Here is a 25535-nt window from a genome sequence, read left to right on the forward strand (position 1 = left end):
AGAGAGAGAGAGAGAGAGAGAGAGAGAGAGAGAGAGAGAGAGAGAGAGAGAGAGAGCGAGCTACCTGAGGGACTCTGCTTTTCCTCTGTAAGCTCCCCAAAGGCAAGACCAAGTTTTATTTCTTTTGTTATCTCCTGTTGTAGGTAGTACATAATTCAAAAAAATTACTTCTGATTGTATAAATTTTAAACAATGATATAATGACTAATAAGCTGAAATATGAAAGTCAGGTATTGTTGTCATCGTCTAGCGCAATCCCTACTTGTGAGTGCCTGTGATAATATCAGGTAAGCATCTATTTGCCATAGAGCTGGTGCCTGGCCTAGGTCACACTGAAATCTCCACCGGTTGACCTATGTGCTTCAAAACGTCACCGCAAGGGAACCACAGAAGCGCTGCCAACCCAGCTATGATCCGGTGCCCACGAACCCTGCTGGCGTCATTCAACTGGCTCCAGCTGTTGGAAAAGCGGAATTGGCTGAACAGGCCTTTGCCCCTTCCCAGCATGGCCGCCCTGAGGTTTCGGGCTGAGGGCGGCAGACTAAGGTCACGTGACGAGAACTCCGTTCTCTTATTGGCCTTCTCTCCTGGAAGGGCGGGATACAATCACACAGCGGGGACCGGCCTTAAAGGGCCCACGGCGGAATACGGCGGAGCTCCGCCCCCAGGGCTGGGCGGGCGGGGCGCCGCGGGGAATCTCGGCGGACCGCCCGTTTCGCCGAGCCTGCGTCTCCCGGAGCCGTGGTGACTGCGGTGGCTGCGCCGTGATCGTGAGAGGGTTAACCGCGGAGCAGGCAGACGGGAGGACGCGAGGCTCCGGCGCGCGAGCGGGCGCAGCCGACGGGGGCGCGCGGGCGCTGGGATGGAGGACGGCGTGGCCGGGCCCCCTCTCGGGGAGGCAGCCGAAGCGGCTGTGGCCGCCGAGGTGCGAGCGCGGCCCGGGGTGACGCTGCGGCCCTTCGCGCCGTTCTCCGGGGCCGCTGGGGCCGATGAGGGCGGCGGCGACTGGAGCTTCATCGACTGCGAGATGGAAGAGGTGGACCTGCAGGATCTGCCCAGCGCCACCATCGCCTGCCACCTGGACCCGCGCGTGTTCGTGGACGGCCTGTGCCGGGTGAGGGCCGGGTCGTGCGGGCCGTCGGGCGGAGGGCGGACACTTGTTGCCCGGAGGAGGTGGCGCGGGTGGCCGCGCCGAGGTCCTGGCCGCCCCGGGAAGCGTCTCCAGCCCGGGCTGCCGGAGGGGCGGGGAGGGGACCCCCCGGGGACGTGGCGACACCCCTTGCTGACCCAGCTGAGGTGGGGTCTCGCTCTCAGAGGGCCCCGGGGTCCGCGCGCAGCCAGCTCAGAGCGTTTTCAGCGCCTCGGGTTTGACCTGGGCTTGGTAGCCGCCCCTCAGTGACGCCCCTGCCCCGGGGGCAGACGAGGTAGGAGACTGTCAGGGCATGAATTCGCGCCCTAAGTGGCCGCTGAGCTCGTGCTGTCACCCTGAGGCTTGTACCGTCACCCTGCACTTACTGGTTAGAGGGGGGGTCGCCTCATTCATTGGGAGGAGGAAACAGGCGTTGAGCAGCTACGTGACTCACAGCATTCTCAATCTGCACCCTTGGAAGAAGAGCCAATGTTTGGGTGAGCTTCCATGGTTGCTCATTACCCTGCGGTTGGCCAGTTCTGGGTGAATGGTGTTGTGAAGGGGCTCCCTTTCTCGGCCTTTAGGACCTTTAGCCAGGAATATGGCTCCCGGAAGGAGTGACTTGCCACCCTCGGGGACACTCCGTACATTGGGAGTCCCCCCCAAATCCACACAGTTTAGACACTTTGGAGGTTGAGGGGGCAGGTATGAGTAATCTGTGGGGGGGAGGAATTTATTTCAAATCTGCATTTAGTATGCAGAATAAAATTTGGACCACGTAGGCGTTGCAGAATGAAGCCTGTCTCTGAGAGAGATGCCCTAGTAGATGAGCAGCTGTCAAAAAAGCAGTGCTTTCCCTGCTTGGCTCAGGGTCTGCATATACTGTCTGTGAACTGTAGTTGAAGGCACTTGCCAAGAGGAGCATCACTGTGGAACAGAGAATGATGGGCTTAAGTCCCATGTATGTATAATTTATATGCCCGGCTACTTTCAGAAAGGATTTACAGTGGCTGTGCGCTTAGGTAAGCTTCCGTGCATGCTTTCTAAAGCAACAATTGTCACAAGTGCAGGCCCTCACTCATTCTGAAGCCTCTTCTCTTCCTAGGCCAGCGTCTAGGTAGCAGTTCTTGGGGGTCCTAGGGTATCTTTCTAATGGGGCAAGGTCAGGTCATATAAGACTGCGCTTATTTGCTTGGCTGTCGGGCAATTTGCAGTTTTACATTCTTTCCAGGAGGTATTGCGGACAGCCCTGAAGTGGCTTTGTGTGAAATTTTGCCCACTTTGGTAGGTGTTCATTTTAACAAATGTTTATTGAGACTCCACTATGGGCCAGGCACTGTTTTAGGCTCTGAGGGCACAGCAGTGAATAAAATAGCATTCCTGCCACCAGGGCTGACACTTGTTGGGGGAACCAGACAATAAACAAATAAATGTCAAATATGTCAGGCGGTGATAGTGAGATAAGAAAAAGTAAGATTTAGAAGGTGGAGGAGGAGGGAGTGGAGGCCTGTTTTACAAAAGATGATACGGGAAGGTCTTACTAATGAGTTGGTATTTTGAGCAGACAGTGGGTTGGTATTCATTCGCTTACTTGTTCTTTGGCTACCGTGTTTTCCCAAAAATAAGACCTAGCCAGACAATCAGCTCTAATGCGTCTTTTGGAGCAAAAATTTTATATTATTTTACTATAAGACCAAGTATAATATAATATAATATAATATAATATAATATAATATAATACAATGTAGTATAAGACCAGACCTTATATTAATTTTTGCTCCAAAAGACACATTAGAGCTGATTGTCCAGCTAGGTCTTATTTATCGAATGCCTACTATGTTCCAGGCACCGTTTTAGGCCCAGTGGATAGACTGGTGGACATGATGAGCTTCCTCCTTATGTCCTAGTGGTTGAGGAGAAGATAGACACTAGAAAAAAGTAAGTGAACACAGTCATTTCAGGTAGTGATGACTACAATGGAGAAAAGAAAACAGGATAATGTGATAGAAAGTGACCAAGGAGGGGGCAGGGGCTGGTCGTATCAGTCGGGTCCTAACAGAGACACTGTGATGGTTTAGGAAGTGTTCATGAAGAATTGGTTCATTGAAGCAGGACTGAGGGAATGAACGGAGTGTTGGATCAAGGGGAGGAAGTGGTGTTGCTGGAACCCTTGGAGAGGAGCCACCTGGCAGGAGCTGCAGACTTGAAGGTATGGAATTGAGATGCTGACGCAGAGGCAGGGAAGAAACACCCAGACTTGCCCCAGGCTTTCTGATCTCATTGGCAGAACCCAGCTGGCAGCCAGGAGGCAAGGGAGCCAAACTATGCAGTCCACAGGTGGGGCAGCTGTCCAGGGCACAGAGAAGAGTAGAGAGGGGTGGAGAATGTTCTGGGAACAGTGCAGGTAAAGAGGATAAGCAGAGAGGGGTCAGCATGGGGCCCCTTTACAGTGGGTGTCTCCAGAACACCTCTGTAGAGCTTGGAAGAAGCTCCTTGTGTAGATTTTATGTGGCCAGCATCCAGGCAGAGGAATCAGACGCAAAGGTTCCAGTGCAGGGATGAACTGAGCGTATTCAGGGGACACGAAGGGGCCCGCATGGTGGAGCATCAAGTGAGAGGTAAGGGGGATAGTGGCCGCCTGAGGTTGGACACAGCCAGGGAACAGTTCCATGGAGGCCCTTGGAGGCCATGGCAGGGATTCGGATGTCATTCTAATTGCAAAGCTGAGTGGATAATGTCTTTGGGGGAAGGAAGGTGGGTGGGCAAGAGAGGAAGCAAGGAGACTGGTTAGGAGGCTCTTGCCACAGGGTGCTCTGAAGGTGTTTGAACTGGGGTGGTGGTGCTGGAGATAGAGCAAAGGACAGAGCGTCTCTGAGTCTGTCCTCTCCTGCCCCCCCTCGGAGGGTCAGGAGCTTCAGAATGGGGCAGGGGACCTTTGTGTGTTGGTTGCATATCCACAGGGTTTTGTAAGATGTAAAATGATCAGTGAAGACACAAAAACCCTCTGGGCCAAGGCAGGCAGAGTCCCTGAAGGCTGACAGCTCTGCCAAGCCTTCCAGTAAAGAGGTAGTTTCTCACTGAGCTAAAACCATCCCTCTGAATGGGAAGATGTGGCTTCTGAGGTTTCAGGCTGACAGCCGTGTTATTTTAAAGGCCATTCTTCCTGAAGGTTGGGCGTGTCACCTTTGGGAGGTGCAGTGAAAACATGACTCTGCTTCAGGGGAGTCCTGTCTGACCCGTGAGGAGATGGACTGTTACCTGCATTGCCGACAAAAGCCCCTGTGCTGGTGGTCTGGCCATCACCTCTACTTAACCAGTCTGTTGGAGGGGCACCTGGGGGAGGGAGGGCGTCTTAGCCTGTTGTCAGGGCTGCTATAACAAAATACCATGGACGGGGTGGCTTAGAAACAACTATGAGCAGTGTATTTCTCACAGTTCTGGAGGCCAGCATGGTGGGGTGAGGGCCCTCTTCCAGGTCACAGACTTCTCTTGTGTCTCACAGGTGGAAGGGAGGAGGAAGCTGTGTGTGTATGGGGGGAGGGGGAGTTCTTTGACAAGGGCACTAATGCTATTCCTGAGGGCCCCACCCTCATGAGCTCCCAGAGCCCCACCTGCTAATACCATCGTCTTTGAGGATGAGGATGTCGACATACGAATTTTGGGGGAACATAAACATCCAGGCTGTGGTAGATGGTGTGAAGGAAGAAGACTGTCAAATTTCTTTACATGTGTCCATATTCTCTAACCTTAGTCTTACGGGAAAGGAAGAAATTGACCTGCACTAACAATTCATTTGGGAATTTCCATCAGAAGCTGTTTTCTTGCTATAAGAGTTGGGTGGGATGCGTAAAATGCGTTTTTGTTAGCTGGCTCACCATCAGTTGTAAATAATTTATAATGAATATGTTCATTAAATGTTTATCTAAAAAATAACTGAAACTGTATCGTCATTAATTTCAAGTACAGAGAGTCACACCATTACAAATGAATGAAAACTTTTCTAAAATAAGATTTTCTGTTGTACAAATATTCACTTGGCACATCCATTACTGTACTCTTCTGTGGACCTCTTTTTTTTTTTTACTGAGAAAGCAAAGTAATTATATGTGCTTTGAACCAGTAATCACATGTGCTTTGGGTGGTTGATTCTCTGGAATCAGAGTTTATCCAGCCACCACCAAGCCAACCAGAAATTGAAGAGTTCTCAGGTAATATTGTTAGTTTCCAGGCAGTAAATATAGTTCCATACAGTAATGGAAATGGATACCATTTTTTCTGTTGTCTGAAACATGAATGTATATTTGATTGAGAGCTTTGCCTGAACGCTAAGTTAGAAAATGCTAATCACAGAAAAATTTACTCTTCTAGTGAATAAACTCACCTTTCTTAAAACAAATGCCCACTTAAGATTTGTGCTACTTCCATGACTTTCTTTTAATAACAGGAAATATGTTGATAGGCATAAAAGTAGTTGGAGTTAATGTCCTTAAATTAATTCTGTGTATCAGTGAAGACCCCTGAGCACTAGGGAAAACTCCCATGCCCAGGCCACTCCAGACCAATCCGTCTGGGACTGGGGACCACCAGGAAAGCAAGGCCTGGGAAGCTCCCCCAGGTGATTCTACCTGGGAGGCAAGTTGTGGACCATTGCCCTGGCTAGAAGGGCTTTTGCCTGACCAGAGTCATTGTTATAGCATGAAGAGATTATTGAGTAATTTCACTGGGTTCCACTTTTAGCCCGATCCGTGCCCTGATTTCCTTGAATCTAAAATGGGAGTCAGGCTCTGGGTCTGGCACCTCCCTGCGCCTAAGTGGTGTTTGACCTGGTCGCCAGAAAGCAGGATACCTGGCCATCAGGCCTGAGAGCTGGAGCCTTTGGGCGGGTGACATAAGAGCATCTTCTCTGACTTGGGGTTGCCTCGCTTGGCTTTTGTACACCCCCTCCTGCTGCTGCTCACTCCGCCCAAATGTCAGATCCCGACTTCCCCTCCCAAGACGTGCTTTTTGGGCGACAAGATATCATTCAATAGTAATTTGGTGATTGAAACGGTTTTGAGATCCAAGGTGGTACAGCTGGTATACGGAGCTTCTGCTCATAAGGTTGTGTGTGCTTGGCTGGGTTTCCCATTGTCGATCCCCATGACTAGTCCATCTGTGGCAGCATGTTGTAAAATGTGGCATTCCAGCAGGATGGTGACAGTTGGGTTCTATTACAGTGTAAAATCCCGGCGTTTTTAGGCCATTTTCATTTTTTGCCCGGGTGTCAGAGGCATGTGGTTTCTCAGGCTTAAATTATGCCTAAAATTTCCCCTTAAACTTCCTTAAGTGCAGAGCGATATTAAACCAATTTTGTATGGTTTAATTTGTTGGGGTGTTAGAATGGTGTATGGGAAAAAAGAAAGAAGAAGAAGTACGTTACAGATGTGCAGAGTTTACTTTAGAAGTTATCGATTTCCTTAATTTTAGAATTTCTGACTTTTAAATAAATTAAGTTTCTTTGGGTTGTTTTTTCGTCCCTGAAGTTCTTTCGATCCCCCCTCACCACTCCATTCCCTAGCAAGGGTTTGGTCCCCTTTTCACCTCAATCTGCCACCATCCACTGTTCACAGCACTTTTTCTTAGGCAGCAGTAGCTTTACATGTTATTGCCTGTAACCCCAAGCTTTTCAAGCCCCAAGACAATTACATAAGGGAATGAAAAACAGGCTTTGTGACAGAACGGAGGAGCTAAAGCTGAAGCTGTTTGATTCCAGTGTGTACGTTTCAGGTTGTATTCTTTCTTTCCTTTAAAAAAATATATATAATCAGATGACACAGGCCACGCTTTTTCATACCTGTCACTGAGGGGCCGGTTTGCCCTGTTCTGTGACTGCATCGCCCCGGGTACACTCAGGGCAGCTGTGCACATCTGTGTGTGTTGGGGGCGTGGGGAGGAGACAGACCCCTCCGTATACATTTTCTATTGTTAGGACTCATTTCCAGTGTTGTGGGAGAGAGCAGGTCATTTGAAATACAATTCAGTTGTGAGGGGGAATTTGTTTCCTTTGTAAATAATAATCACCATCAAAACATGGGGATGGTGACTGTCAGTGAGACAGTAAACGGCTCTGCTGTGTTCTCTGAGCATGGACAGGCAACAGGAAGTAAAAATAGCGCTTCCACCCTTCTTGGGCAAAACAAACGTTTCCAGAATATAACATCAGGAAAATATTAATTACCTTTACTCAAGGTTTGACGTTGGGGAAAGGGTTGGCTTCATGTTGTATAGATTTCAATCATTGTAGAAGCCCTTTACTATGTCTAGTTTAGTTGGTGTAGAGTGTTGTTTTTCTAACCTCTAAAGATTGAGTCGGGTTTAGTATGCACTCCTTCCTCATGGAAGAGTGTACGTAAGGAAGCAGTGCAACGTAATGGCTTATACGGGGTCACTCGGGGGAAGCTGTTTACCCTGTCTGTGCCTTTGTTTCCCTACCTGTAAAGTGGGGTCCTCCTCGTACCTGCATGTCCTGATGTGTGTAAAATGCCTGTCCCAGTGACAAGGACATAGTAAACACACTATATAAGTTAGTGTGTGTTACTTATCCTCTGCTGTGTAACAGACTAACTCAAAACTTAGTAGTTTAAAACAATAAACGTTTATTCTCTCGCAGTTTCTGTGGGTCAGGTATCCAGGAATGGCTTAGCTTGGTGCCTCTGCCTCCACGTCTGCAATAAAGTATCCGCTGTGGTCTCAGCGAAGGCAGAACTGAAAGAGTACTGCTGCCAGGCTCCCTCACACGGTTGGTGGCAGGACTGCATATCTGGAAGGGGATTGGCCTGAGAGCTCCGGTTCCTCGGTGGCTGTTGGCTGGGAGGTCTCCCTCAGCTCCTTGCCACCTGGGCCTCTCCATTCGGCAGCTCGCAACATGGCAGCCTGCTGCCATCAGAGCAAGCCAGGGCGTGCCAGGTAGAATGGAATTCACAGTCTTTGTTACCTCATCTCGGAGTGACAGCCCACCACCTTTGCTGGGCTCTGTTTATTAGAAGTGAGTCAGTAAGTGCAGCTCCCGCTCAAGGGTGCCGGGCCTACCCAGGGCATGAATGCCAGGAGCTGGAGGTCACTGGGCCGTCTCTCGGCTGCCCACCCCAGGAGCGATTTATCAGCACATTTTTTTCCTTTGTAAACTTTTTTGACTTCTGTGGAGCAGTGAATGTTCAGAAGTGTTCATTAAGGCATTTTCTAATCTGATTTTTTCTAGCTTCAACTCCGTATGAGTACACTGTTACCCTCCACAGCTTAACAAAAATCCACCCCATTGATGAGATTATGGCTAGGTTATTAAGTTTCTGATGTCCCTAAAGCTGTTAGCCACTACATTTCTAAAAGAAGAACTCGGGTCACTAAACCTTTTTTACGTTGGGGAGGTCCAGTACTTTTCCTTCCATTACTAATTTCAGCAGGTGAAATATGCATTTCCCATGTGTAATCATAATTAACACCATAGAAAGAGGCATTTGAAGTTGGCCTGATTTCTGAATTAAATGTTACTTAATCCAGATAGCTAGTTATGGGTTGTTTTTTGCTCAATATAACCATAGCTTGTGTTACTTTGTATCACCTTTATATTTTCCGTCAAACTTGCTGCTTTATTTAAAGATAATAAAATAGTTTGTGTTTGTTTACGTGCTTTATGTGTAATATATATCTCTTCGTCTGTTTACAAGAACTCTATGAAATAGGTACTATTATCATCCCCATTCCACTAACTCAGATGTGGAACCGAAGGCCAGGGTAGGCCAAGTCACCCGTCTCAGGTGACGTAGCCAGCAAGCGCTGGTCCGAGGCGTCGAACCCAGTAGTAGCCAACTCCCCGCCTATCTGTCATCATCTTACAGCACGCTGGGGTGGACGTGATTTTTCACATCTCTCACATCTTATTTAAACCCCAGGACTGCAGTGTGAGGAAAGTTTTTATCCGCAGGAACCTGAGGCGCAGATGAGTTATAACTCTTTTCTTTCGGTCATTTATTTATATTTGATGGGTGGATTTGAGTGCTCCTGGTACAGCAGCCTCGGTGATATTCTTCTGTTCAAGCAAAGGCTGGGCACGGGCACTAGAGCCGTACAGACCGGATTTGAATCCAGACCTGTCACTTCACTCCTTCATTCATTTCATTCATTCATTTCCTCGACAAACATTTATTGAGGGCCTACTACGTTCTGAGCATTGTGCTGGTTCCAAGAGCAGCTGTGGGACCCCAGGTGAGTCGGTCATCGTCCCCAAGGCTGGATCCCTCAGTTGCAGAGTGAGGACAACCATCCCTACCCCACGGTCATGGTGAGGTCAGTGTGAGGGGTGCAGCCCTAGATGCCCTGGGTGAATGACAGACTCCCTGCCTTCGTGGAGCTCACAGCTAGCAGGGAAAACACAAAATTAATTTATTTTACTGTGTGCATGTGTTATACAAATATGACTAAAGACCTTAATAGATCCTTAATGAACCACGTGTCCTTGGGCAAGTTATCAGCCTTTCCAGACCCAGTTGCTTCATTTGTGAAGTGAGCAGGTTGAACTGGATAATGTCTGTGAGGTCATTTCTGGCTCTCAAAACCCAATGGCTCTGTGCTGTTGTACCAGTGGAGCGTGGCCCCACTGCCCTGGCGTTCCCCTGCGCCACCCACTTTCCCAGGTAGGAATTTGCTCAAGAAGAGAATTTCTCTAGTGTGATTCCACTTCTCTTTCCTGCAGCCTTCCATCCGCAGGGAGACTGAACTTTACCCATCCTAGGTGTTCAGCTGCGGCTCTTTAACAAAAAGACGGATTAACGAGAGAAAAACAGACAGTTATTAATGCGGGCAGCACACATCACGCAGGAGAAACCTCAGCGAAATGTAATTCAAAGCGGAGGCTTAGGACTCGGCGTCTGTAGCCTCTTTGAGAAAGAATGATAAGTTTGTAGAGGGACGACTCCGAGGAAAGCAGTTGTGGGCTTCCCAGCAGCAGCAAATTGTGGGAAGGTAAACGTGTGGGCGGAAACTAATGGAGGAAGGTTGTTTGCAGATCCCTCCGTACCATCTCTGGGCTGCTAAGAGCCTAGAGTCATCTCCAGGAAAAGGAGAATTTATATCCTGCCTGGAGGTAGAAAGCGGGGAGGGGGTAGAGAGAGCTTTTCCTGCGTGCACTGCGGCTTAATTGCCTTCAGCTCAAAATAACTTTTATGCCAAAGAGGCTATTTGGGGGTGGCATATTCTGGTTTCCTTCACATCCACAGGCCTGCCTTGTCCTTCATTGGTCAATGGGAGGCCTCTCTGCTAGTTTGTAGCTAGAGGGGAGGTGAATTTGTCACGTAAACTCGTTTCTTTAATCGGCCTTGGAAATTTATGTAGGAGTGATCTGAGAGGGACCCGGGTCAGAGGGTTCAACTGATCTCAGCATCTATTCTGTCCAGTGACCATTTGAGGGTTTGCCAAAGATATAGCCTCACAAAACCAGAGCACTTGAGCAATTTTCTTTTTGAAATCTGTTGATTGTTGGGGACTTTTCCAAAGCTCCTGATAACAAGTACTTATCAATAGCGTGACAGTATGTTCCATTTTGCATGATAAATTAGATAAGCAGTTATTATATAATTAATTACCGTGTTTCCCCGCAAATAAGACCGGGTCTTATATGAATTTGTGCTCCAAAAGATGCATTAGGGCTTATGTTCAGGGATGTCATCCTAAAAATCATGCTAGGGCTTATTTTCCGGTTAGGTCTTATTTTCGGGGAAACACGGTATAAGCACTCCATTTGACACTTGTAATTTGTGCCAGATATTTTATATACATCATTTTATTTAACCCTTCTTATAGCCTTCTAAGATAAATACTATATTAGCCCTTCTCCCTTTGCAAAACTAATCAGCATACAGAATCCATAGCAACTGGACGCCTGACTCGGCCTTGTCACCAAACCAGGCAGGAAGGGCTCAGCCGCCAGCCTTTCATTTCTCCAAAGAGGAATCAAGGCTCAGAGAGGTGATGGCGTTTACTCTGCGTCGCTCACTAGACAATGGCAGAGCTGGAACTTGCTCGCAGGTCCCCTTCCTCCCTGCCCACTGGTTTTTATGCCACTCATTTAATTATCTGTGAAATAACGTCCTTACCCCACCCAAAAGAACCTAGAGCACTCAAACAATGAAGAGGACCTCTAGAGACAAGTCAGCTAGAGCAGACAAAAGTGTCCCCAGCGCCACTGTTAGGGCCTATCAAGGCTTGCGCCCCCCCCCCCCCCCCCCAGGGGCAGAGTACTTGTCCTTGCCAGCGGGTCTGATGCTGCGCTAAACACCAGCTCTTGCCACTAGGGGGCAGTAACTTCACGTATATTCTGCGATGGAGCCGGGTGGTTGGTTGACTTGGACTTGACTTCAGGCATCAAAGACAAGAACGTGCATTTTTAGAAAGGAGACGTCACACCTTGCGCCGCAAAAGAAGCTTTTGTAAAGATACGTTTGTAGTTAAAAACTTTAAAGCAAAGACATCCCCCGCCCCCAACACACACACACACACACACACACACACACACACACACCCAGCAGAAAACCAAAGAGGTGAGAGAACCACCCCGAGTGGACCCCTCCCTGCTGCTGGCTGAGGACACCCCCTTTGGATAAGCAGGAAACAGCGGGGCGCTGAATTCGCCTACAGGAACTACTGTCCTCTTTCACCTACGCATGGGTACAAGTTTGTGACATTATCTGCCGTACGCTGCTCAGATTTGTGGCAACTTATTTAGACTATGATTCAAATTATCATCATAGAGAAATCCAAAGAGAGAACTCAGATGAAAAAAACACTTTATTTAGGAGCTAAGGGGAATTTTCTGAGCTGGCCTCCGGTATTGGGTTACTACGTGCTTACTCTTTTTGTGTGCTGGTGGCGAGGTGTCCAGGCCTGTGTGGTGGGAGGTATTCTGGCGTGGGAGTCTCACATGATTCCACAAGTAACTTCTGCCCAGGCCAGGTAGTGACAGAGCTCTTCCGGGCTGGAGCTGGGATTTGGGGAAACGTGTAGAATCTCATCTCCTTTCGCACAGCCCACCTTTGTGTCCTGAGCTGCAGATCTCAGATGGTGACGGACCCCTCAGGTCGGGGTCAGCAGTCTGTAAAATTCCCTTGCAGCCCCTAAAAACAGACCACCCATTTGAAAAATTCACTGGCTTGCAGTTCATGAGCTGGGCCTGAAGCCACCTGCAGACTTTTGGAAAGGATTCAGGGTTGGTGGGTACCCGTATCCTCTTTCCAGAGTAGCTGAATCCAAGAGGTACCTTTCAAACTCAACCACTTGACACAATATTTGCTGAGTGGTTTCCATTTTTTAAATCAATTCTGAATTTTGTATTACTCCAATTCATAAATTCAAGGGGCTAACATTTGGGCCCTAATGTGCTTTGTTTTGTCAAATACTCGTGTAATCCTTGACATTGGGAAATGCTGTTAATGGATCCACGTTCAGAGCATTTCAGTTACTTAGATCAAGTTCGGGTTACTGACCTGGGCCACAGCGCCATGAGCCTGCCTGAGACTGTGACATAAAGTGAGATGGGGTGGGAGGTGGTGGGGGAGAGAGGGATGTATGTTGGAGGATGACTTCCTGCCTTTATTGAAGGGGTACTTGTGTCAAGGACAGAATGGAGCATTACATGTGACATTAGTGGCTTGGAATGAACCTGTACCAGCTGTAAAAGGAGGGCCATGTGGTGCCTTCTTCCCCTTACCAGGTTGCTGTGAGAATTAAATACAGCACAATTAAATACAAACAATGTTGTGATAACATCTGGAAGCAGGAGAGAGTCTGAAAATATTTGTTTAGTCTTTATCAAGGACTCTGCTTTAATGTCAATGAGTTTATTGTTAGAGGTTTTATATCAGGTCGCCATGTAATTTTTGTTTGTTCCTTTATTTCCTTTTCATTTATTTTATTTTCCTCCTGTGTTTTCTCTACAAATAGCACAAGGACCACACTGGCAGGGTCTCCTGCTTGCAGGTTTTCTTGCTGCTTGTAATTAATCTTACATATTTTTACATATCTTACATAACTTAAATATTTTTATGGCTCAACCTAGAGTGGAAATATATGAGGGTGCATGGACATATTGCCCACAAATGCCTACCCTTCTTTATGGACAGATACCTACTTTAGTTTGGAGTTATGCATGTTAAAAGGTGGTACAACACAGCGGTGAAGAGGGTGGGTCTCAGAGCCAAGTCAATCTGAATTCAAATCCCAGCTCTCCCAGCAACTGGCTGTGTGGCCTTGGGCAGGTAACTTAACTACTCTGGGTGTTAGTCTCTTCATTTGTAAAATGAGATAATATAGGTACCTACCTTATATTACACAACAGGGGTGTTGTGAGGATGAAAGGATAAAAAATAAATAAAGGGCTGAAAATTATACCAGGCTTATAGTAAGTGTTTAGTACACTTACTGCATGTTAGTGATTTGATTAAAATTATTACTAAAATACAAAGATTATAGTGTCTGTATTGCTCACTGCTATTTACCCTATGCCTAGGACAGTGCCTGCCACAAAGTAGGCACTTAATAAATATTTGTGCAGCAATGGAAGTAAAACATTCACATAAAAGTGAAAGTACTGCTCTCTTAAGTCCCTTAAATATTAAGCCTTATTTTCCCAGGAGTAATTTAATTTAGGTATTTCCAGAAGTTGCATAAATTATTTTAGGCCAGTACAGTCTTAGGCTTTAAAATTATTGCAGTGGTGTGTGTGTGTGTGTGTGTGTGTGTGTGTGTGAGAGAGAGAGAGAGAGAGAGAAATTAACAGATTTAGATGTTTCTGAATACTCAGAATACTGCAGTAAGATGTATTATTATACCAGAAGACTAGCATGGCTTGTTATCACTTGTAAGTATTTAGAAAAAGCTATAATTTCAACATAGTGTTGTTGATACAACTACACAATAGTGTGTAGTTGATCCTTGAAGAACATGGAAATTGGAGACACCGACACCTGTGCAGTCGAAAATCTGTGTATAAATTTGACTCCCCCACCCACCCCACCCCACCCTACCCCACCCCAGGCCGGCCCGGTGGCTCAGGCGGTTAGAGCTCCATGCTCCTAACTCCAAAGGCTGCCGGTTTGATTCCCACATGGGCCATGGGCCAGTGGGCTCTCAACCACAAGGTTGCCAGTTCGATTCCTCGACTCCCGCAAGGGATGGTGGGCAGCGCCCCCTGCAACTAAAATTGAACACAGCACCTTGAGCTGAGCTGCCACTGAGCTCCCGGATGGCTCAGTTGGTTGGAGCAAGCCCTCTCAACCACAAGGTTGCCGGTTCAACTCCCACAAGGGATGGTGGGCTGCGCCCCCTGCAACTAGCAATGGCAACTAGACCTGGTGCTGAGCTGCGCCCTCCACAACTAAGATTGAAAGGACAACAACTTGACTTGGAAAAAAGTCCTGGAAGTACGCACTGTTCCCCAATAAAGTCCTGTTCCCCTTCCCCAATAAAATCTTTAAAAAAAATTTTGGTTCCCCCAAAACTTAAGAACAAGGGTCTATCCCTTCATATCCACAGGGGATTGGTTCTAGGACCCCCCCCCTCCCACCCCGGTACCAAAATCTGTGGATGTCCTACACAGGACAATGCATATAGTCGGCTCTGCCCATGCTCAGACTCCCAGTCATGGACCAAAAACAGTACAGGTATTTATTGAAAAAAATCCATATCAAAGGATCTGCACAGTTCAAACCCGTGTTGTTCAAAGGTCAACTGCATGTTGGGACTCAAAAGTATGTTTTCACATAAAATAAGCATAGCTGCAAAGTTGAAAACAACTTAAGCAACGAAACACTTTTTTTTAAAAACGAATCTCAAGATAATGGCTATAAGAACCCCATAAACTCTAAAACATAAAATCATTATTGCTGATGATAAGAAATCCAAGACTTCCTAGCATAATTTAAAAAAAAAATCTTGTAATTGAAAAATAAATGCCTTGTTTGCTGGTGACGTTTTTCCCTCCCTCCCTTCTTTCCTCTCTTTCTCTTCCCCTCCTCCCTCATCTCTCATTGTTCTTAGAATGCCTTTTAGGGGACACACAGCTCTTCAGATGTTCATTGTCATCTGCTAAATCTCCACCTACTGCACCAGCCAACCTCTAACACCTTGCTAGAAGGTGGCTGATCATTCTTTGCCAAATTTCATCCTAAGAGGGCACAATCAACTTGTGATCTTATCTCTGAGGGCTGTACTGGTTTCCATCAGATTGTGCCAGGAAAGATGACCTTCCTTAATGAGATGCGGGCTGTCTGCTTAGTACCACTAGCCTGCTGTGCTTTTAATTAAATGAACCAATCTTTAATAACTTGATTCTTATCCATGCAGCCACATCACCCAGCGGTCTGTCCCCAGTTACAGTGATTTGAGATGCTTCCGTCTTAGGGTGGCACCAGTGGGGACCGAATATTGGAGTGAGGGGCTTGAGCATGGTGAGGGGCTGTGCTCATAGGTCTGGGGGCCAGTTCTCTGTGCTTTCCGTCTAGAATAACGCACTCTTTGTCCAGCTAGAACTTCTAGCCAGAGAGCACAGCCATCCCAAGCTGACTTAAGCAAAAAGTGACCCCACCAGTTGGGCTGGGTGTAAGGGGATTAGGGAAAACTGCCTATAGAGCACCTACTATGGGTTATTACATTTGTCTAGACTGCTGCATAATTTGAAGAGTAATTCATTATAAAAGTAATATTTGGTCATAAAAATAAAGAAGAGCATTTACTAAAAATTCCCCATCCTTTTTTCTCAACCTGTTTCTTAGAGATAACCTCTGTTAAATTTTATGTGTATTCTTTCATGCATGTTCTGTGCATGTACAAATATATTATATGGTATATATAAAGAGAGATGAATGCAATTAAATATATACTATGTACATATATTTCCATCTACTGCACCAGCAGTATCATACTATATATACTCTTTTGTTACTTGTCTTTTAAAAAGTAGGTATCTCTCCAATAAACTCAGTGCATTTCTTTTGATGACTACCTGGCATTTTATTATATGAATGTAACATAATTTAACCAGCAATTCCTAGTGAGAGACATTTAGATTGTGTCTAGGTTTTTTTTGCGGTTGTTTTTTTTTTTTTTTTTTTCCCTGTATAAACAATGTTGTAAGCAGCATCCTTATACTTATATCTTTGTTTGTTTGTGTAAATGTATTTATAAGATATATTGCTGGAAGTGGAATTTCTGAGTCAGAGAGTATGGTTATTTTGCATTTTGATAGATACTGCCAAGCTGCTCTCTAAAATGTTTATACTAATTTCTGTAACCACCTGCACTGCATAAGAGTTCCTCTTTCCCTACATTCTTGACAGTCCAGGGGATTATAAATTGTTTTGAATCATTGTCAGGATCTTTGGTAGATGAAAAATAGTATCTCTTGTATTAATTTGCTTTTCCTTAATTAGGAACAAGGTTGACCATCTTCTTTTATGCTTATTGGTCATTTGTTGTTGTTTTTTCTGTAAATTGATTGTTTATATCTTTTTGCTACTTTTCTGGTAAGGTTTTGGTCTGTATTTATGAATTTGTAAAAGAGTTTTTTTGTATATTAAGGAAATTTGTACTTTAGCACATATATTGTAGATATTCCCCCCAATTTGCCATTTGATTTTATGGTATCTTTACCTCAGAAATTTTTATTTTTAATTCAGATGGAGAAATTTGATCTTTTTGTCTTCTAGGCTAGTCTCATACCTAGAGAGCCCTTTCCTGGGCCAAGACACAGAAAAGTGTATTTTCTTCCAGCACTTTTACGTTTTTATTTTTGATGTTTGCCTTTCATTTATTGGACATTATGGCACAAGGAGTAAGTTTGGATTCTGGTTTTCTATTTTTGCACGTTACCTTGTGTTTCAATATTGCTTACTAGGCAGTGCTTTTCCTACAAATTTGAAATATCACCGAAGTGGTCAAATAAACTTGAATCAGGACTCTGCTGTTGACCTCTTGTCCATTTCTGAACCTGTTTCATACTGTCTTAACGACAGTGGCCATACATTTTAGCCTATTTAACAATTAATAGGACTAATTTTCCTCCATGCTTCTTCGCTTTCAGAATTTATTTTCCTGGCCAGTTTCATTTACTTATTCTTCTCTGTGAACTTTAGAACCATTGTGTGCCGTTCAAACTATCCTCCACCCCCCTCCAAAGAAGGAAAACGACAATGCAACCACCAAACCGGCTGGAGTTTGGGGTGAGATTGCTTTGGGTGTATAGAGATCCTTGGGAAGAGTTGGAGTCTGAATATTTTGTTCCCATATCACTGTCCCACTTATTTCAGCCGTCTTTTATGCCACAAGCACTGAGTTGACGTTTTCTTCAGATAGATCCTATTTCTTTAGTGTGTACTTACGTACAACACTTGTGTTTTGTTCTCTTATCCATGTGGCACTCCGACATTAAATGATAGTGGCAGCAGATGGCATCCTTGTGTTGGACCCGGCTTTTAAGGGACCCGTGGTCATGTCTCACCACTGGCCCTAACCTAGGCATGCAGCTCTGGTCCTTTAACTCCCCTTCAGGTGTCTGGGACCAACACTTTCCTGTTCTAGACCTTGTTACACACAACAGACACAGCCAGCTCTCTCTCATCCCTTTTATGTAGGATCTGACCTAACACGCAATTCTCCTGTTTCAAAAGCAGCTTCGAGAATATTCTATGAACCATATGTCTCCGTCTGTACAGTCTCAGCGCTGCCCGTAGAACTTTCTGTGTCGCTGGAGATGCTCTGACTGCACGGCCCAGTGCAGTCGCCACCAAGCACTTGAAATATGGTGGGTACGACTAAGGAACTCAATTTTTAATTTTATTGCATTTTCATTCATTGAAATTGTCACAAGTTATCGAGCACTTAAAATGTGGCCACTGCTACTGAGGAACAGAATTTCTAGTTTTGTTTTAAGTTTATTTTCCCTGAAATAGCTGCATGTGGCTAGTAGCTACTGAGTTGGGCCACATGGGTTCCCCATGTAGATCATGGAAGGAGGGGATGCAAGCACTCAAAAGGCCATGTGTGCCGGGAGAGGCGGCGGTTGGCCCCAGATCACACAGCAAGCCTGTGGCTCAGCTGAAACGAGAAGTTCAAGCTTTTCCCACTGTGCCTGACCCTGACTTTGCCCCTCACTTCCTATTTCCCTTCTTTCAATGACAACCAAAGTCCTGTTGTGTGCAGACCAGTAAGCATTCTGCACACATGCCCAGCCCCAGTGACTTCTTCCCTGAGCATGAGTGGACCCCAGGGTTGTGCAGTGGTTGAGCTAATGGCCGTGTCCTCTCACTCTGCAGTGCAAGGGTCTCCATGACAAGGGCAGTGCCGTTGGCCTGGGAGGCCACGTCCCCTGTCTGTCTGTCCAGGGTCTGCGTCTGGCCTCTCTGTAAGTGAGATTGGAAGCCCATCGAGCACAGTGCTCATGTCCCAGCATCCTCAGGAAATGCTACTTGTAGGAAATGTTGGCCCTTTTGGTCCAAGTGTATTTTCTAGTCCTTTTCCTAAGAGACTGTAAACATCCATCCTTCCACCAAGATAGCAAGGTGTTGCTCCTGTCCCCTATGACTCCTCTGAACCTTAAGGGAACTCAGGCTCCGTGAGTCAGGGAGTTGGAGAGAATAAAGAAGAGCCTTCCAGAAGGCCCTGGGCCAGGGGCTCAGCATACAAGCCAGGGCTGGGAAACGAGGAGACCACCCATTCGTTACTCACACGTCACTGTGAATTCCTCCTGCTTCAGCCAACCCTCTCTCTTACCCAAGGTTTCCTGGGCCAATCCCTCGGGGCCACTGCACGTATTCTCCTTAGCCTTCCCTTCCAGCCAGTCATTCAGATGGAGCAGGAGCGACCTGCCCTCTAAAGCGCTCTTTGCTTTTTCTGGCTGAGAGGAAGACCGTACACTCTCATCTGAAGGTCATTGGTCAGAGCTTAGCAGTTAAGAGTGTTGGGCCGCCAGGGTTTCGTCCCAGCTCTGCTGCTGACCTGCCTGTGCCTCAGCTAGTCCATCTGGAAGATGGGGACATAATAGCGGCCCCTCATAGGGCTCCAGTGAAGGTGACATGAGTTCATAGACGAATGTGCTCAGGGGGCTCGGCTCACCAGTGTGCCCTCCACTCTTCTTCACCCAGAGGTGATAGCCTCTGCTCTGCGGGCAGGTGACCTTCAGGCTCCGCCCACTTCTGCCTCTCAGTGAGAGTTCTCGCTGCAGGCCTGTTTGGGAAGCACGCCTGGGTGTGTGCAGATGGCACCCCGGTGGCCCCCAGACAGTCCCCTTTCCTGGCTGGATCACATGGATGTGCCAACTTGGCAGAGGGTGGCTGGTTTATCTGACAGCAGGGTCCCAGGCCTCTTGAGGCAGCTGGTGCAGCCACAGTGACCCCAATGGAGCGATTGGCTCACAGCCCTGTCCAAGCAGCATGTTGGTGTTAGAAGCAACAGCTGCCCAGCAGCCGGTGAAGGTGCATGCATGTCTGTCGTGAGGGAGACCCTGCTCTCTGTGCCATTTGTCATGTGGGAGCCCTGCTCGCTCCGCCATTTGTCGTGCGAGGTGGCCTGCGGGGCCTCTGGTCCCGCTCCCCACACAAGAACACAGGATATGGTGAGACCAAAAAGGAACACCCACGGAGCCATAGGTAGCGGAGTCATACCACTATAGTCTCACTGGAGGCTGGATCCACGCGACCTGCAATCTGCCGTCCGCTTCTCTGCCTGCCAACCAACCGACTGACTCCCAACTCACCAGCGCAGCCTCGGCAGTTATATCAGTGGCTAATTGGCTAACTGGTAACAGCTGATGGTCAATTAGCCACAGCTGACGGCCATCCACTACCCGAGTCAGCACCTTTCCACGTGAGGCCGAGAGCCTGGAAACTGCTCTCTGGGACTCTGTCCCCACAATGTCTGAAGCTGCTGGCCAGTTAGGAGTCAGTTTCTCGGACGGGAAGAGGACCTGCCTCCTGGGAGCCAAGCAATGCCCAGCATTGCTCTTTCTCAGCACACACTTCCTCAATGGTTAGATGGCAGCACCCACCAGACGCTAGCATTTGTAATGAACACATGGGCTGTGTACACTCTTAGCAGAGTTAGTAATCTGCTGGAAGGTCCAACTCAGCTTGGTCAGAACATGAAATTGCTAGGATTCTATTCTTTCTGCAGGTTTTGCTCCTTTTTTGTTGTTGTTCATGGTCAGGGAAGTACATTGGAGTACTTAGATCTTAAAACCTAAGTAACTTTTCCTCCCTGTGGGGACAGAGCCCAGAAAGTAGTTTACAGGCTCTCGGCCTCACGTGGAGGGGTGCTGGCTCGGGTAGTAGATGGCCGTCAGCTGTGGCTGATTGGCCGTCAGCTGTAGCCAGTTAGCCAATTAGCCGCTAATATAACTGCTCCAGCTACAGAGGAGAGCGGAGGAGAGTGAAAGATAGTCGTCGGTGGGCTGCAGACAAAAGGGACAGCAGGTCGCACGTCCAGCGAACCCAGCCTCCAGTGAGACCGTAGTGGTATGACTCCCCTACCTATGGCTCCGTGGGTGTTCCTTTTTGGCCTCACCATATCCTGCGTTATGTGGGGAGCGGGACCAGAGACCCTGCAGGCCGCCCCGCACGACAAATGGCGCAGCGAGCAGGGTCTCCCGCACGACACTCCCCCTTTGATGACCCTCTCTTCCTGCCTCCCAGCTCACCCAGGGAAGGGAAGGGGCTATGGTGACTTTCCCTTCCATTTGCTCAGCGCCTGCTATGTGCCAGTCCCCACAGCAAGTGGCTCATATGCTGCAAAGTAAACACTTTCACAGTGTTTGTTCCGTGCCAGGTACTGTTGTACGTGCTTAGAAACGTGGCCGCATTGAATCCTCACACAAATCCTGGGAGAAAGGTGCTGTTACTGTCCCCATTTTGTGGCTGGACTAACTGAGGCATTCAGAGGCGAGGTAGCTTGCTCCGCGTGGCGCAGCTAAGGTGGGGAAGGGGCAGGGTTTGAACCCATCTCTGTCCCAGAGTCCATGTCCTTACCCATCACCCTGCCGCCTCTGCGCTCTGGTCCCTCTTTTAGCCTGACGCCAACATCCCTGTGAGGTGCCCGCTTGTTATCGCATGAGGGCACCGAGGCCTGGAGAGTCCATTCCAGACCGGCAGCCTGCCTGGAATTCAGATGCCTCACCCGGGGGTCTGACTCCAAGCGCTGTTCTCCCCGTGCCTGGCTGCCCGTCGGTCGGTGCCCTCCGAGCCCCTGGCCTCTGCTTCACCCTGTGCCCCTCACATAACTCCCATCAGGTGACATGCTCCTAACTGACTTGAGGGGGCTCAAGGCTCCCCGTCACGGAACATTCTCATTTTTGTTTTTGTCTTCAGCTGAATCTCTGACTATGGAATTGTTCTATCTTCCCACGTGCGTGTTGACTAGTTCCATTTCCCCTAGTCTGTTTCCTCTAGACAGTTCATATCCTTTGCCTGTTGAGCTATTGGTCTGTTTATTTTTAGTAGGTCCACTTTCCAACTCAAGGGTCGGGACAGAAATGCCTGTAAGCTCATCCATGGATACGTAACGTTGTTGTCCCTTTTCCATTTTGCAACAACTCTGAAAATAATCACTTGCCCCGCATGCTGAATAAGAGGGTAAGACTGCAGATCTCATGCATCCCCCGGCCCTCCAGCCTCAGAATAAAAACACAAGTGTAAACTGGCAATTTTTGCCCTGCATGTATTATAGATTCTGTCTGTCTGGTGCAGTGGTCGCCCAGGGCAGAAGCCACGCCTCTTATTTGCATACCCACTCTTGAGGGCAGGGTACATACATCCTGGGTCAACCTGTACCCCCGCCTGGCACCTGGGGTGCAGGACCTTCCTACAAGTGTGTGTCAAGGGAATGACAGGGGGCAGCTCATATATATTTGGTGGGAACACCCAGGAAGCCAGAAACTGGCCCAGAACTGCCTTGAAGAGAACTCCCACGAAACTTTCCTTCTCATTTTTCCAGACATTTTCTCATTGGTATATTTACTTGACCTCTTTTCTACTCTGAAAACTGAGCATGTCCGTCCTCCATGCAGGAGCTGACTCAGCACCCAGAGGGCTGCTCAGCCCCACCGTGTAAGCCGCTGGTCCCTGGGAGGCGCCCTGTGGTCACCTGCAAAGCAGGCACCACGGCTCCAGTGCAGGGTGCCTCTTACTCCTCCCCCGCCGGAGAGGCAGGCCCAGGGGGCTCCTATGTACGAGCGCCTCACATTCTTAGAAAGTGCAAAAGATGCACAAATACTAGCTTATTAGCATCCCTTCACAACGCCCCTCAAAAGAAGCCTGAGGTTCAGGGTGGTACGTCGGCCCATGTCATAAGGCAGATCTTATTCATAATGACTCAGTTATTTTCTAATCCATGGTGATGTATGTAGAGGGTCGGCTGAGTGAGGGTGAGCGTTGCATGTGATCCAAACAGGTTGCACCCTGTCTGGCGGTTACAGGCACTTCGTCAGCACCGTGTGGTTGTTGGGTGAGGGCTAATTAGTAGCATGTGAAAACACATAAAATTGCCAATATCTGAGATTTTTGACCTAAAACTATTGGCCCATCACTATTATGCCTCCCTCTGTGTCAGCTTTCTCATATGAGCCCCTCTCAAAATGAGCTTCTCCATAATTAAAGCAAGACAGGGACCATTCTGCGAAGTCCTAGTCTGTATACACTAGGGTTGAGTTGTATTGTAATCCAGAGGGGAGACATAGCCCATTTCAGAGTGAGGGCTTCCCACGTGTATTTGCAGTACCTACTGGCACGGGCGCAGCACTGCTCGTGGGTCATCGGTAGCCCACCTGACTGCCCAGAGCCCAGGACCCCATCCTCTGTCTTCACGTTCCCACCTGCATTGAAAAGAAACAGCACTGCAGTCCCTTCCCACATCCTGGCACTCCAGTGAAGTCAAACCATTGAGGTTTTCCTGTAATTGTAGAACCGGCGTCTCCATATTAATCACTAGGGTACATGGGAGTCACATCGGAAAATCTGGTCAGGGACGAGTCGGCCTCAGCCAAGAAATGTTTTTTTCTTGGAATCAGCGACACAAGTAACAGGTGATTGGGTTCTGTTCACTTTATAATGCTACATAAATCAACTTAGCAATCCTTGATAAATGGTTCTGTTCTTAAAGATGTCGAGTCCTGGTGTGGCGTAATGACAGGCACGTAGATGGCCCCTGAAAGGTGTCTCGGGCGGCAAAGGAGGTCGGGGATTTGTGTGGGGGTGTGAGGGAACAAATGGTCCCGTTATAATGACTTGCCGTCTAATCCCAGTGCTGGAAAGATAGGACTTCCCTCCTCTGTGTGAACTTTAATCCTCTCCGGACTGGTGTCTTATTTATTTGGAAGAATAGCAGCGTAAATCCTGAGCCTTGGGTTTTAGCAAATCTTTGCTTGCCAGTCAGTCAGAGGACAGTGGCAGCTGGGTGTGAGTGTGCTCTGTGCCACCCTGTGCTGAAGAACAGAGACCAGTGCCAGTTACGGGAGTGGGTCTTCCCCTCTGGAGAGCTGCGTGCAGGTGGGCCCAGAAGGGGTCTCACCCTGACACCCAGCTGCACTGCGAGGCTGGGAGTTACCCCGACTCCCCCCCAAAACAGAACTTCTCTCCAGAATGGAAGTTTGGGTGAATTTCGGTAGTTTTCGCAGGTTTTCTGCCCCCTCTCCCATCATTTTTGTTTCATGTATCTAAACCCAAGAAGAGGGAGATTTGGTAAAGACGGCGGGGGGGGGGGGGGGGAGGGGGGCGGGGATCTGAAAATCTGGCAAATGTAAGGGGGTGGGAGCTCTTCTTCATCACATTTGATGGCACTTTTACAGCTCAAATCCCGGTCAGGTAACCACGTGTGTAGTAATTGGTGGGGGGAAGGTGGGGAAAGGAGAGTGGGGTTAGATGGAATTAGATGATGGCTGTTGTGTGGACTCGTGTAAAATAATGGTGATTTTGGTGTAAACCTGACAATCTTAAGATCCAATTTGGGACCTCAAACCCTTTAGATAAATCAATTAATCAAATATGAATTCAACTGCACTTTAAATGACTTCAGCTCTACTTAGTCTTAAGGTAATTGTGTTTGAAGCTCAGCATTAATTTCTGTGTCCTTTATTCACACTCTCCAGGGTTTTCCATGTCCCTGGAGTTCAGGGACATCCCTGCAGTAGCTGGCCGCCCCTGTCCACTGCTCCATTGTCCTCCAAGTTCCCACCCCAGGTCTTTGCGCTTGCTGTCACCTCCTTGGGGTCGCGGCTCCAGTGACACCTTCTCAGGGAGACTGACTCTGGCCATCCTGTTGCAATCATACCACCATCCCCTGCCCTACTTTATTTTCCTCCGTGGTGCTTCTCATCACACAACCTAGTGTGTGTGTTTTACTTATTAAATTTATCCCTCTCCTCCTTCCAGGCTGAACTGCATGTGGGTGGGGTTTTTCATGTTGCTCATGAGTATATATCCCCGGCTCCTACAGCTGTGCCTGGTACACAGTAGGTGCCTAAATGAATACGTATCAAATGAGGGAACCAATCCTGCTGGCGAGGATGTCCACGGGCGTCGGCTAGGCGGTGTCCTGGAACGCAGGAATGGATCTGGGTCTCTCTCCGTTCCATGCTTTTCATAAGAAAGTGGCTTCTGTGTGTCCTGGCAGGTTCCTGCTTCTGAACCCGGCACTGGCATCACCTGTACATGGATTATAAGGGTGCAGCTTGATGGATGTTCACTAAATAAACAAATCCTTAGCATCGCCCCCAGATCAAGACAGTGAATATTGTTGTTTCCAGAAATTTCTAGACCACCCAAATGCAGCCATTCTGATCAGTTCATTATATAGCTGTAATTCGCGAGATAGACTTTGTGTTTCAACAAAGACATAGCTCTACGTATCCATGAGACTCCTCGCTTTCTTACATGTAGGCAATGTCGTCTAGTCCTTTTGTAACCTTTCCCCTGTGGCCTTGCTGACAGGGACCATCACGATGTAACAGATCAGCCCTTGGCCCTGGTGCCACCATAGGAGGAAACACTGGCTAAAATCACATGTTCGAACTCTGTAGGGTACCGGGTGCTGGTCAGCTGCTGGAATGGAAGAAGGTTTGTTCACGTGAAAAAAATGTGTATCAGGATAATGTGGACAAAATACTCGGTTGAAGAGATGCAATTGGGAGCTGGGATTCAGAATGTGTTCTTTTTTCTTGTAGGTTTCTGGTTCCTATAACCTCTTAGATCGGCGTTCTGAAGTTAATAGCCCGTGAGGCGTGCGCATTAGACATTCATTTATTCATTCAGTTGTTCATCCTACAAGTATTTGTTGGATTCTTCTGGCAACGTACTTATGCCGACGGGAGAACCCAGCAATGTCTTTGCCATCATGGGAC

The 25535-nt window shown here is 47.7% G+C and overlaps 1 protein-coding gene across 1 annotated transcript in view; it reads left to right on the plus strand.

The window, feature by feature from the left end:
• The first annotated feature begins 687 nt into the window (after positions 1 to 687).
• Positions 688 to 25535, plus strand: part of RCAN1 (regulator of calcineurin 1) — an 88071-nt gene continuing 63223 nt past the window's right edge. Inside the window, exon 1 of the mRNA XM_019730257.3 lies at positions 688 to 1114. Coding sequence (XP_019585816.1) covers positions 863 to 1114 — 252 coding nt within the window. The 5' untranslated portion in view covers positions 688 to 862. The remainder of the gene's footprint in view (positions 1115 to 25535) is intronic.

This window comes from Rhinolophus sinicus, chromosome 17, assembly GCF_057876585.1.
Source record: "Rhinolophus sinicus isolate RSI-liver-muscle chromosome 17, RSI-T2T, whole genome shotgun sequence".
Lineage (NCBI taxonomy): Eukaryota > Metazoa > Chordata > Mammalia > Chiroptera > Rhinolophidae > Rhinolophus > Rhinolophus sinicus.